General features: G+C 40.9%; 1 protein-coding gene across 1 annotated transcript in view; it reads left to right on the forward strand.

Annotated features, from left to right (window-relative positions):
- The window catches only part of amon (prohormone processing protease amontillado), a 36785-nt gene extending 26098 nt beyond the window's left edge, over positions 1 to 10687 (forward strand). The window contains exons 4-11 of the mRNA XM_022797812.2: positions 1412 to 1558; positions 1924 to 2082; positions 2321 to 2503; positions 3349 to 3561; positions 8165 to 8265; positions 8855 to 9088; positions 9316 to 9480; positions 9995 to 10687. Coding sequence (XP_022653547.1) covers positions 1412 to 1558; positions 1924 to 2082; positions 2321 to 2503; positions 3349 to 3561; positions 8165 to 8265; positions 8855 to 9088; positions 9316 to 9480; positions 9995 to 10328 — 1536 coding nt within the window. The 3' untranslated portion in view covers positions 10329 to 10687. The remainder of the gene's footprint in view (positions 1 to 1411; positions 1559 to 1923; positions 2083 to 2320; positions 2504 to 3348; positions 3562 to 8164; positions 8266 to 8854; positions 9089 to 9315; positions 9481 to 9994) is intronic.
- Positions 10688 to 12729: the final 2042 nt, after the last annotated feature.

Consider the following 12729-nt stretch of genomic DNA (forward strand, 5'->3'; position numbering starts at 1 on the left):
CCCCCCCAAAAAAACCCAACCCCCCCCCCCCCCCCCGCAACTGCTGGCCTTACGGCCTGCCGTCACGCATAAACCAACGTTTATAAAGGTAGCTAGTATAAAAAAGGCTTGGTGGAAGGATAAGCTATAAGTGCGACGTATCTATCTTAAATGCTCCCTTAAAAGACAAGAGCATCGGAGATCGTATTTAAAAGCCTAAACAACGTAGTATGATTTTTCGCTTACGGTCGTAAAAACTGGCAATTTACTCGCTGTTTGTAACCAAAATAGAGCAGTTAACTGGTTCTAAACCAATGCATACTACTCGGCTATAGCAGCTGTTAGCTAATGTAGGAAGTATTCTTAACATCAAGCAAAAAAGACAGAACACCCCTTTCGATTTTGTTATGACTTTCCAACTGCTACGTATATATATCCCTGTCCGCATAATCTTGGGGGATACAAAAAGAAGGCGGGAATGTTTAAAAATAGGTGCTACGATATACATATCCGTACGTACGACACGTGTATCAGCACGGATTTAGCTAATCCGCACAATGCTAAAGGGAACCTAACAAGGGAACAAAACAACAACGCATTGGACGCAAGAACCTCTGTGCCGAGAAAAATGCCTTCTAAATCTACGGCGAATAGCATAAGTAATTACTAAGGATGGAGGATTTCAGTGAAATAAACTGGTTGAAAGCCATATAATCTGATAGTAGATAATAGTTAGGCTCTGTTAAGTACTGATAGAGGGACCAATTTATATAAATAGAACATAGAGCCTCTTTATCATTCAGACAGATTTCGTCAGCGGCGAAATGGCTTTTATTGTCTGAGTTAGCAAATTTGTTTTTTATGTTTCAATGCAGCTTAGCCAACTTGGACAAATGAATAACTCGAAAACACCAGAAGTTTCAGCACTAATCATCTCAGGGTGCATGCACACTTTCCATAAAGATCCATTTTTTCTATTGCTTCAAATTTATGCGACCATTAGGTAAGTTCAAGCTAAAGATGAAGGTCAATGTTGATTAACGCCAAGGAAATAAAACATCATTTACCCTTAGAGACGGTCGGAACTTTGAAGGCGAATGAAGTTGTTCCCGTATTAGCTCGAAAACGCGCAAGGTGTGACCTTTATTTCTAAACAATTCAACATAAATACTCGAGCCACGCTATGCTCTAGGTAATATGCCTTCTAGTCGTCTTTAAGATTTAAGACGTTAACCAAAATTGCTTCTTTGCCTTCAAACGTTAAGCGACTCAGGGGGGAGGGGGTGTACTACAGTTTGAAAGGCTTTGAAATAGGTAGCCATTTTGATTTGCGTACATGCAAAATGATGTGGTGAATTTCTATTTATACACGACAGTCAAATACTATTAAGAGTTGATTTGTTTATGGAATCTCGTTGCACTTGAACTACAGAAAAACGTCGGTCAGAATGGTGGTAAACCCCGCCTCGATTTGAACGTGGAAGCGGCCTGGGCACAAGGTTTCACCGGTAAAAACGTAACAACAGCGATTATGGACGACGGAGTCGATTATATGCATCCGGACCTCAGAGACAATTACGTAAGTAGTACACGTTCTTTATATCCTGAACCCCTTGTAGGCACTTCGAGAAATGAATATCGTTCAACAAACTCACACTCTGTATGGCGTGGTTCTTCTACCATAACTGACTTTTATGATCTTGCATATACACCTATCCGCAAGAAAACACTACACGTAAAAGCCGTTGTTTCCGTAGATGCTTTGAGAAGCAAAGAACGCTTCTGTCGAACGAAAAGACAACAGATAACGGTGGAAAATAGAATATGATACCCTCAATCTGGGTCCGTATCGTGTCAGGAATAAAAAATGTAGAGGAATATGTATCCCAAGTTTGTCTACCTTCCGTTAAAAGATGCCCCACCTATACGCACTCTCTATTTCAGAATGCGCGTGCCTCGTACGATTTCTCTGGGAACGATCCGTTCCCTTACCCCCGCTATACAGATGACTGGTTCAATTCGCACGGCACCCGATGTGCTGGCGAAGTGGCCGCTAAACGGGATAACGGTGTTTGCGGTGTCGGAGTTGCTTATAATTCGAAGGTGATTAACAATGTTGATACAGTGCCCATAAATGTTGCTTCCCTAAGAAGCTAGCTTTAGTATTTCATAAGCAGAGTATGTAATTACCTATAGAATGACACAGCATTCAACTAGTGAGCGTCATGCAATCGTACAAGTAGACCGAAGTGAACAAAAAATTAGAGTCACCATCGCGCAGTGACAGTTGTATTTCGTTATGAGAGTCGTTTGTAAATGGGCTGTTACGGACATTTTCCAGGTGGCTGGCATTCGAATGTTGGACCAACCATACATGACTGATCTCATCGAAGCCAACTCGATGGGTCACGAGCCCCACCTGATTGACATTTACTCGGCGTCTTGGGGCCCTACCGACGATGGCAAGACTGTAGACGGACCGCGCAATGCTACCATGCGCGCAATTGTCCGAGGCGTTAATGAAGTAAGTCGTTATGAGATATTCCACTAATCTACTAACAACTGCAGCCCACATACACAGAACGAGTACGTTGGCACTCTCCGAACTTGAACCATTGTTGTGTCTCTTCCAGCTCGTACACTGTTTATTGTCCGCTGCAAAGATGATCTAAGTCAGAGTGTCTCTGGTGCTCATGAGATTTACATTCTTTCCAAATTTAGTACGACGTAGTCATACTGTCGTAGCCAAAGAGAATCTCAGCTCTGGTTACTCAGAATTTGCTATCCTATCGAGGTGCCACTAGGATTTCTGGAATCCGACAAGTGCTATTGGCATATTTGCCTTAGCACCCACGACGCACCAGTTAGGGCCATTTCGATTTGTCCAGATATCCTATCGAACGATCTATACGTTAAAAAAAAACTACTATTAGGTCTTTATTAAGTTGCTAATGCAGGATAATGCGAGTGGCAGTCCGACCTATCGGCAAGGGCCAATAGATCGAGGAACCCTTTGCCACAATTTTTTCGGGCTTGTTAGCAATTCCTCGTACATAAAGAGCACTATGGATTGACAAAGGGAGAATAGTACCTACGGATTAAAGCGAAGCCAGCAATACATTGACTATAGTTTGCTTACTATTGAATAGTGATAAATTAGCGATTGGTACAAGAAACCGTGAGCAGTCCATTCTATCACTCCGTATTGCAGTGTCCATGTCAGTCCATGCGTTTTATAACGATTTACTGTGCGTCCTCGAAAGACCAGATAGATGCCTTATGTTCAAGAAAGCGTTGTGTTATGACCGGGTTGTATTTAGACATTTGTTCAAATATTGGAATATTGTTGTTTCGTTCGTCATTATAAAGGGACGTCGTGGTCTGGGCAACATCTACGTGTGGGCTTCCGGAGACGGTGGCGAGGAAGACGACTGCAACTGCGACGGATACGCGGCCTCGATGTGGACAGTCAGTATTAACTCGGCTATTAACAATGGAGAAAATGCTCATTATGATGAGAGTTGTTCATCGACTCTTGCATCGACGTTCTCCAATGGCGCGAAAGATCCTCATACCGGAGTGGTAAGTTTGATTTATGCCTAAACCTTATTGTGAGGTGCAATGCATCTCTCTGGTGCCGTTGTATTTATCCGATATAGACTACCTCCAAGCCATACCCCCAAAGGATGGTCCATTAAGGATAAACGCTTAAAGCTTATTAAACCTAACATCCAAATACTGAAAGTTTCCATCTCAATCTATGTTGATCTTTAAGATAAATAGGTTTACTGTGTAAGATACGAAATGCTGAGTTGAAACTTTTGGCTATGCTCTGACCTCTAAAAACAAACTCAAGCGTTGGATCGGTGATGCGGACAATTGTTTCCGCGTTGCACTTGTTAAAAATTATGCACTAGGATTACCATAATATAGAGTATTTAAACCGATCTAACGAATACAGGGCTGTATGATGACATGTGTGAGGCAGAAAGTTATGCGTTCATACGTGTAGCGTTTATAATGGGTGCCTACTCATTTTTGAGATGATTAATAAAACGATCCGAACGGTATGTTGGTGATGTGGCTATATATATATATATATATATATATATATAGTACAATTAACAAAAAAAGAACGTGTCAAAATCATCAATAAAGCAGTAACGACACAAAAGTACAAACTAATAATCTTAACGACATGATACTTATATTCCCCTTCTCCCTATGAGCTTTTATGAGAAACACAAATGATATATGAGTAAAATTACTAGTATTTCATTATGAAGATACTTACTATTTTCGCTAGTATAAATACACATACGTATATTAGAGAAAGACTCATAGACAGAACACACATGAGTGAAGGCTCCGTATGGCCCTCAAGCCACACAACGTTATGCACAAATCTACTGTTAAATGTGTTACGTACGCGATTTATATCTATATATCGATATACGTTCATCGACCTCGCCCAGTCTCTGATTCTTCGAAACACAGAAAAAGATCATCAACACCTTGTTCTTGCGCACGTACTACGTTTCAACACCTCTCCCCTCCCTTGCTTTAATGTTGCCATCTAAATTGTGCTTATAATAAAGTTATTCAAGAAAATACAAACGACCTTGCCTCACAGATTGTTTTATTATCGGTTGGATAATGATTGTACATTACGGATAAGTGTGTATCTTTCTCTCGTCTTGTGAACTCCAGAACTCAATATTGTCTGCCTAAAAAAATTAACGACCCTAACCAACCGTTCATTCGATTGGTGTGATGGCTTTACCATCGTCAAAGACTGTCCCGTTAGATTATCTATTCATATTATACGTTGAAACGACCTATATAGAAAATAGAGAAATAGCGTCTATTTCCATACATTTTTTCAACATTTAGCTTTTATAAAAAAAAAAAATATTTCACAAGCAGGTAATCCATACTCAGCGACTCTTTTCTTGCGTGTTCAGGTGAGGTTTAAAATATTCCATCGTATGTCTAAAACTACATTTAATTAGCGGTAATATTAAATAACCCAAATACACACTTTAAACACCAAGTCTTCGTATTGACAAGATCGAAATCAATTCACAGAATAATTGAATTTTAAACTGAGGCTTCGCTTTCTAGTTGAGCTCGGGGCGCCCACGAGGTTGCAACATCGGCAACCCAGCCACTTCTCCAAACCTTCTTTCAAAAATATTTAATGCAGAGTTTTACGAGACTCCCCACATCCGCGTATACCCTCAACCAAAACATCTGAATATTGGTACAGGCACTTTTGCCATTTTTCTTCTTCTCATTGGAAAATACTTAGGGAAAAGCATACCCCAGGGTACATTAGTGGTTAATTTGGTAAGAGTTGTAAGTTCGGGTCTAAACATGGGTGAGAGCAAAATGACCAATTTACGAGGTTTGCTGGGCTAGCAGGATTACTTTGTGAGGCGATCAGCGTTAGTGTGGGTGAGCGCAGGTTTTAAAATGTATGTGTGTTTGGCAGTTCCGGGCAATCTGATAAAGGTGTAGGTAAATCACTAATACAATGGATCCAATTCAAGACAACTCGAATTTCTTAGACGGTCTTATAAAGGCAAGGTTTTTGGGTAGATGTCCTTTGCCAAGCTTCAGGTGAAGGTTCCTTCTTCTTTTCTAATGCTTACTAATATTTTGCTGTGGTAATTACCTGCCACAAAACGAAGCCGCGTCACCTATTTTTCTTCATTTTCCTTTTTTACATTGTTTCACGTCTGCCAGAAACTATTTTCCTAGTAGTTGTCGTTTCGGTAGTATAAGCGATCTCGCCCAACCATAGCTCTGTATCATATGTTGTTCCCTGCTTTTTATGAGCGGCTTTAACTGGGTGTTACCTTGAGCCCTTTCTATAGCATCACTACCATACAAAAGTACCTATGAAGCTAATTGTACCAAACTGTTGCTTGCCTAGGAAATTAATAGCGACGACCACTGATTTCATTATGAATTGATTACATTGAGAGGCAGTAGGATACATTTGCATCGTTGTAGGGCGTGTTACGATGGGGGCACAGTGTACAGCCATAAAGCACTGCTTCTATAAAGTCAAAAGTAATGCTTTGACTGAAACCGTAACCCGTTAATAAGCACAGTGGGTTCCATATTTATATCTAGGATAAGGCGATTGTAGCCTACACAGGGCTGAATAGCAAAGCATTTCGAAACACGAGTGGACCTGTCCCCTTGTGGCTTCTGTAAAGGCATCATTATTATTATTAGACGTTGTATTTTGTGTGTATATTGTAAAAGACGTATTATTCTACCATATTGGAATAACAAGAAAAAACAACTGCTATTACGATAAATAGAGTCCAGATGTTAGTTTATATGTAACGGGATGTACCCCGAATAAAATCAGGAAAAGAATGTCACCTACATAAACTTTTAAGCGAGCTCCATTTCGTTACGATAGACAAATCGACTCCTTCAGGTATTCCGAAATCTAAAAAAATAATTTATTTATATAGCAGAAATAGCAGTGTCGAAATATTCCTGGATTGGCTGCCAATCTGCTTGCCATACGCACCATGGAGTAAAGTGTCGAGATCCAGGTGAGACAGATGAGTTAGTGGAAAAAGCGGTTAATACGAGCTTTTTGATAGCAATATCCACAGGTAATAGAAATTAATAAGACCACAATTCCGTATAACATACGTCGCCGACGTCTTTGGATCAGGGCAATTACGGAGTTTGGCAATGTTGGCAATGATGCTTGTGCCTAAAACTTCGCAGTTGCAAACAATTGAGACTTTTTCCCCATTCTGTTGAAAGTTTGCATATTCTAGAAATTTGATCAAAACGAAGGTAGCAAACGAGCAAGTCGCTCGCCGATTAACTCAAGTGGCTCTCGGACTTCGAGACGGTCGACCATCGAAAACCGCGTTGTAACTTCATAAGAGCTGGCAGTTGTACTATACCATGTAAGGGGTAGAAACGTCGGACCATCTTTTCACCCAGGTTGGACACGCCCACCATGGGAAAACGATGAGCGTTGCAAGTGACAACATTAGAACTGGGAGTACTGCGCCCAGTTGCGATGGGCTGAATCAGCAATGCATTCATTCGCACAAGAAGTCGTTTACGGGAGATAGGCCGCCACGCATAAACATACATCACAGAGACCTTCGAATGGGAATCGCTTGATTACCCGGGTCTCAGTCGGGATCCAATAAAAACACACTGGAGCAAGAATCGAACACTGAAGGCGCCCTCATACTTAAATTTAATCGCAGTTACTACTATACGGTCCCACATTTGACCCTATACGTACTGGTGGCGATGTGGCCCCTGGACTGCGCTAAACGTATAGCGTGATGATGAACCTGATGCCTTCGTTAAATATGCATCGCCATATGCGTATCTTCTTTCTTTATTGGCGGTTTTGAATTCCGTGGCTTCTCAGCCATCTTCGCGGAATATGGCGGATAATCTGTATGATACTGAGGAAGATTGCAGGACGTGTAGCACCGTGAGTCGCCTGTAGCGTCGTGTATGATAAAGTATGGTAATTAAATAAAATTGCTATCGTGCAGCCAAACTACAAATTTAATTACACTGAATACAAATATTAACACGCAGAATCGTCATGTTCAAACTAGATGTTTTACAGATTTAGAAATACATTTAAAAACGATTTAAAAACAAATCCATTACATCGAATATGAAAAACTACAGCGGCTGAAGGGAAATCGAACGATACATAAATAGCAACAGCCGATACGCACTTGGCACACTCGTCTGGGCAATGGACTGGAGTGTCTGGCAATAGATTGACCCCCAATAAGTGCCCCCCAAGCTGGCGAAGCTATGATGTTGAAAATAAGCTACTCACAACAGCGTTTCGACACATCTATCTAATAGTTAATTATTATAGTTGACATAACTTCCTTGCTTCCCGTATGAAGCAAGGAAGTTATGTCAAAATACACTTGAAAAGAATCCGCGGTCATTGGCTGCATTTGCTGCGCAATAGGAAAATCTTCACAAAGTCCATTGAAGAATACTGTTCCATTGGAGTGCTATGATCGTTATTTTGCGTTTAGTAACCCATCAATTAGCCAAATAATTAATCGCTAACTGCTCTATTACCGATAATTGCAGTTCAACACTTAATTAATAATTTCACTTAATTTCATAGTTATAATATATTTAATTGCAGGCGACGACAGATCTCTATGGGAAGTGCACAAAAACTCATTCTGGAACATCAGCTGCCGCTCCTGAGGCTGCCGGTGTTTTCGCCTTGGCCCTTGAGGCAAAGTAAGAAATAAAGCCCATGCAATATTTTTGTGTGGCACAGATACCTAGTATCGTGTAGGCTTGGTGACCAAATTACATATCTAAGTTCGTCTTAGTTTTATTATTTTTTTTCTATTGCTACTTAGCCCACAAGGTGAGCGTTGTTTTCCCGAGATATCCTGGAACGCCACTTCCGTTTCTGCGCAATGGACCAACTACACAACCAGAATAGATTGTCTTCGAAGGGAATTCTGTTCTGAAGCGCCGCCGTCTTCTACGGTTTAGTTGGGGACTAGTTAACGGCACAACAAGAACGCTGCTAGTCCCGATGCTTTGAATGTAGTCGAACTAGAAATTAGCCACATTACAAATATAGTAAATCACTTGACCGTTCATTAACAACAATCGTCCATCTCAAACTGTACCCCGATACATTATCAAAATGTTGTATCAGCATTCAGCAAACGAATAGAGTTTGTGTCACCTAAATCGGTAACACGTGTTTTATGAGAGGTCTTTAACAAATCATTAATGAAGTGATCTCAATCGTTCCTCTAAATTTTCGTATGTGTAATGCGCATTTGTCGTGTGCTTCGTTTCGAACCGTTAGTCCTCAGTTGACTTGGCGCGACGTCCAACATCTGACAGTCCTTACGTCCAAGCGGAATTCTCTGTACGATGCTAAGAAGCGATTCCACTGGAAAATGAACGGTGTCGGCCTAGAATTCAACCATTTGTTTGGCTATGGGGTCATGGATGCAGGAGCAATGGTAGCATTGGCAACTGAGTGGAAGACCGTACCGCCGAGATACCATTGCGAAGCCGGGGCTGTTCGCACACCCAGGTAAAGGCTTTTGTTTGCTTTTGCAAAAACAATGGCTTTCTTGTTCAATACGGCGATCTCGCTCAAAACATTCAGCGCCTAAAGAGAAAGAAATATCCCAAAAGGAGTTCGCTTTATATTTGAAGAGAATACTAAAACAATAAACAGAAACTGTTCAGTGTTAGATGCTCCGTTGAGGACTTTTTGCAGAAGTAAATTACATTGCTTGCTATTATATTTCTTCACAGGCGCTTCACGGAGGGCTCCTCTGCCACCATAAAAATTGAGACCACCGCATGTGCCGGCAAGGAGACCGAAGTGAATTACATAGAGCACGTACAGGCTGTTCTCAGTCTAAACGCAACTCGACGGGGAGAGGTTACCCTCTATTTGGTGTCGCCATCAGGCACTCGGTAAGCACCGACCGAAATAACGGACATACTCGTTCTTTCCAAGAGAACGAACGAGGTTCTGGAAATAACTGATTGGTTCGCCCATTTTTTAAGCTAAAATGAAAATCTCATTTGAACGCAGAGCGGTGCGATTCATCGCAATCTGCGTACAGGTTCCAGATTGAATGTTCTTCGTTTCAGATACATTGCCCTCTTGTGACTGCGCTCAGCAAAGTGTTTCGTTCTGATCTTGAGTGTCGTTTTTTAAAACGCTATTAGTAATTATAAATAAACTACTAAGTTACAATAGTATTCGTGATGGGTCAGTACTGACTTGTTAAAATACTAAACTGCAGGGCAGGGTGTGATATGGGTTCGAAACCTGGCGCGGATGCAATCCGTTCCATGCTGAAAGCCAGCCCTCCGAAACCGCGCTAGCAAACGTTAAATTTAAACATTTATTTAACTCGGTTCGTTGAGCGGGTGGCAGAGCTTAGCGGCGATGCAATTTTGATTCAAAGAACGTTCGTTTCAGGTCGATGATTTTGAGCCGTCGACCCCACGACGACGACCACAGAGACGGTTTTACGAAGTGGCCGTTTATGACAACACATACTTGGGGCGAAAACCCGAAGGGGCGTTGGCAGCTAGAAGCGCATATTGGCGCTCAGGAAGGCGATACAAAACAGACAAAGCAAGAGAAACCAAGTGTTGCAAAAAACCTCGAAGGATTTGTGCTTGAATGGACGCTCATGGTGCATGGCACAAAAGACCCTCCATACAAGGATCTGCCGATCCAGGATGAGAACAGCAAACTTGCCATCGTCAAGAAGGCTCATGAGGATTACCTTAAGAAAAAGAAGCATTAAGCGAATTTCGCCTTGTGGACAACTTCTTTAAGTTAAGCTCACTTAAATCGTCGGGTGATGAAACGATCTAAGTCAACAAAAATTTCAAGCTTTATGTAAAATAGTTAACTTATGGATTGCTAGCTATGACTTTAGTAAAATTCCGAAGGATGTAAGCAAACCAAATCATGGAGCCGAAAGAGATAGAGTTGAATATTTTTCATTGTTCTGATCAAATCGTGGCCGATGACAGCCACAGTGTTGCACTAGTTAATTTTTCAAGCTGCGAAATATCGGATCAAACAAAATATACCTCTCCGAAAATACTTGCTCCTGAAATCGATAAATACAGCTACGGTGTCGTCCTGACAAATGTTAAAGACTTGTTTTCTATTAAAGTTTCTCATTGGTGGCTGGTACAATAACCACTATAGAGGACTAAGGAGAGGTCCTGTTGTTGGCCGTATTCGAGACAGCTTAATTTGGAACTCGAACCCAATCAAGACGTCACCCATAAATTGACGCTGTGGAAGTGTCTAAAAAATTGGTGGACGGACGGCCAGCGCTTGAGGATCTATCCCGACGTGCCCGTTGTTCATCTTTTGATAATAGTGAAGTTGCAGCCCTGATTTTGACGATCCCCCGAACCTCATTAGAGTCACAGCACTGTAAGTATGCCGCAAACATATCACAGAGGCAAGATATATAGGCAAAGCGGTGAGGTAGTACCAAGACGAATGGGATCGTGCCATACATTTAACAGCAATTACTGATATCATTTTGATGCGGCTCTGGTATTAATTTCGCGTTTATGACTGTTGAACGACATAGGCAACTTCAGCTGTACTTGACGCAGTAGTAGTTTCTCATAGTTGTCTATACATTTCTACATACGTGTTTGTAGTTAATAGTTACTAAACGACTTACAGAGCTCTATTTGGGTTACGGGAATTAGCTATAAATTTACATCGACGGGCTTATCGACGATTTTATATATATATATATAATCTAAAACAAAAAAACATTTAACGCATTGTTATATATATATATATATATAACAATGCGTTAAATGGTTTTTTGTTTGTTATTTTCTAAATTTTGGGAACATGCCTGAGCTATGGGAACGTAAACTGATTTCTCCATCTTTGTTTACGCGGATAATTTTAAAACGCACCTTCCTTATGAACATCCCCAGCTTTCCCCCAGGATTGTAAAATATTATGCGTTCATTTTTGAACAAACAATCGCTAGTATTATCATTGTTATTATATATTGACACTTCATTGAAAAAGTTTGGTACAGCTTTACAGTATTCTTTGAGCATATGCGGTAGCTTCCAAGAAAAGAAATCAAGTTACTATTAAAAAATTTGGTAAAATATTATTGCGGGTTAGCCTTAAGGACAACGTTATTTCTAAGTATTTTTGTCGTACACTCGAATGCGTTGTTATTACCAGGTTGAATAGATGAGATAAGTATCTATCTATAATGTGGGTTTTCTGTGCGATAGGCTTCTTGGCTGGGAAATGAAATATTAGTCATTTGTAGAACGAATTAGAGAGTCTACTTTGGTACGCCGGCCCAAGAATAGTCAAAGTTATTGTGGGACTTCTACCAGACGCGTCTGAACTATTATAGGCACCCTAGAACTAGAAGAAGAGAATATGATCTAAGGAAATTTTGTCATGCTACACTGTTGGGTTCAAGAAGTCTATCGACGTTGTGCTATCATAGGCGCTAGATATCGAGATGAAGAAGCGTTTCTAGCAGTTGTCAGCATCGCGATCACGTTGGCAGCACTCTTTTAAATCGATGGGAGCACACACATGCGCATACATTTAAATCTCTGGTCAACAATGCTAGGTCCTGCTGTCAGTTACTGGACCGTGACCGCAATCGAATAGCCCAGCAAGAACCGCTTTAACCGTAATGACGAAGAGGCATTGTCCGCTTCTATAAGTAATTCTGAACTCGTTATAGCTTAAGAGTAACGTTATCAAAATCCATAGATCTGTAAAACACGATCGGGCTAACCAACCAACCAACCAACCATCATAAGAACGTCCGTTTTTTTGTGTACGTGTAACGTTAAAGATGATGCGTATAAGCCATTCCACCATCAGCTGATGATCACTACGTCTTGGTCATCTGATGGTCATTCGGCAGATACATAATATGTGACCAGCCTCCATGTGTCGAGTGCTGATTCATGTCCTGTTACATTCATCCGAGAAGTAACAAGCATATCATGCCTCTTTATGATATGCCTATAAGTAAAGGTGCAAGGTGACACACTTAGTCAAGTAGAAAATATCTTGCCGCTTACTTGATTACTTCACAGAACAATCGATTCTGTGATTACTTTATCTTCGAAAGGTCCCGACATCTGGCCTTAGTAAAAAAATAATAAAGGACATCGACA

The sequence above is a fragment of the Varroa destructor genome, unplaced genomic scaffold (assembly GCF_002443255.2).
Source record: "Varroa destructor unplaced genomic scaffold, Vdes_3.0 BEIS01000003.1, whole genome shotgun sequence".
In the NCBI taxonomy this organism is placed as follows: Eukaryota; Metazoa; Arthropoda; class Arachnida; order Mesostigmata; family Varroidae; genus Varroa; species Varroa destructor.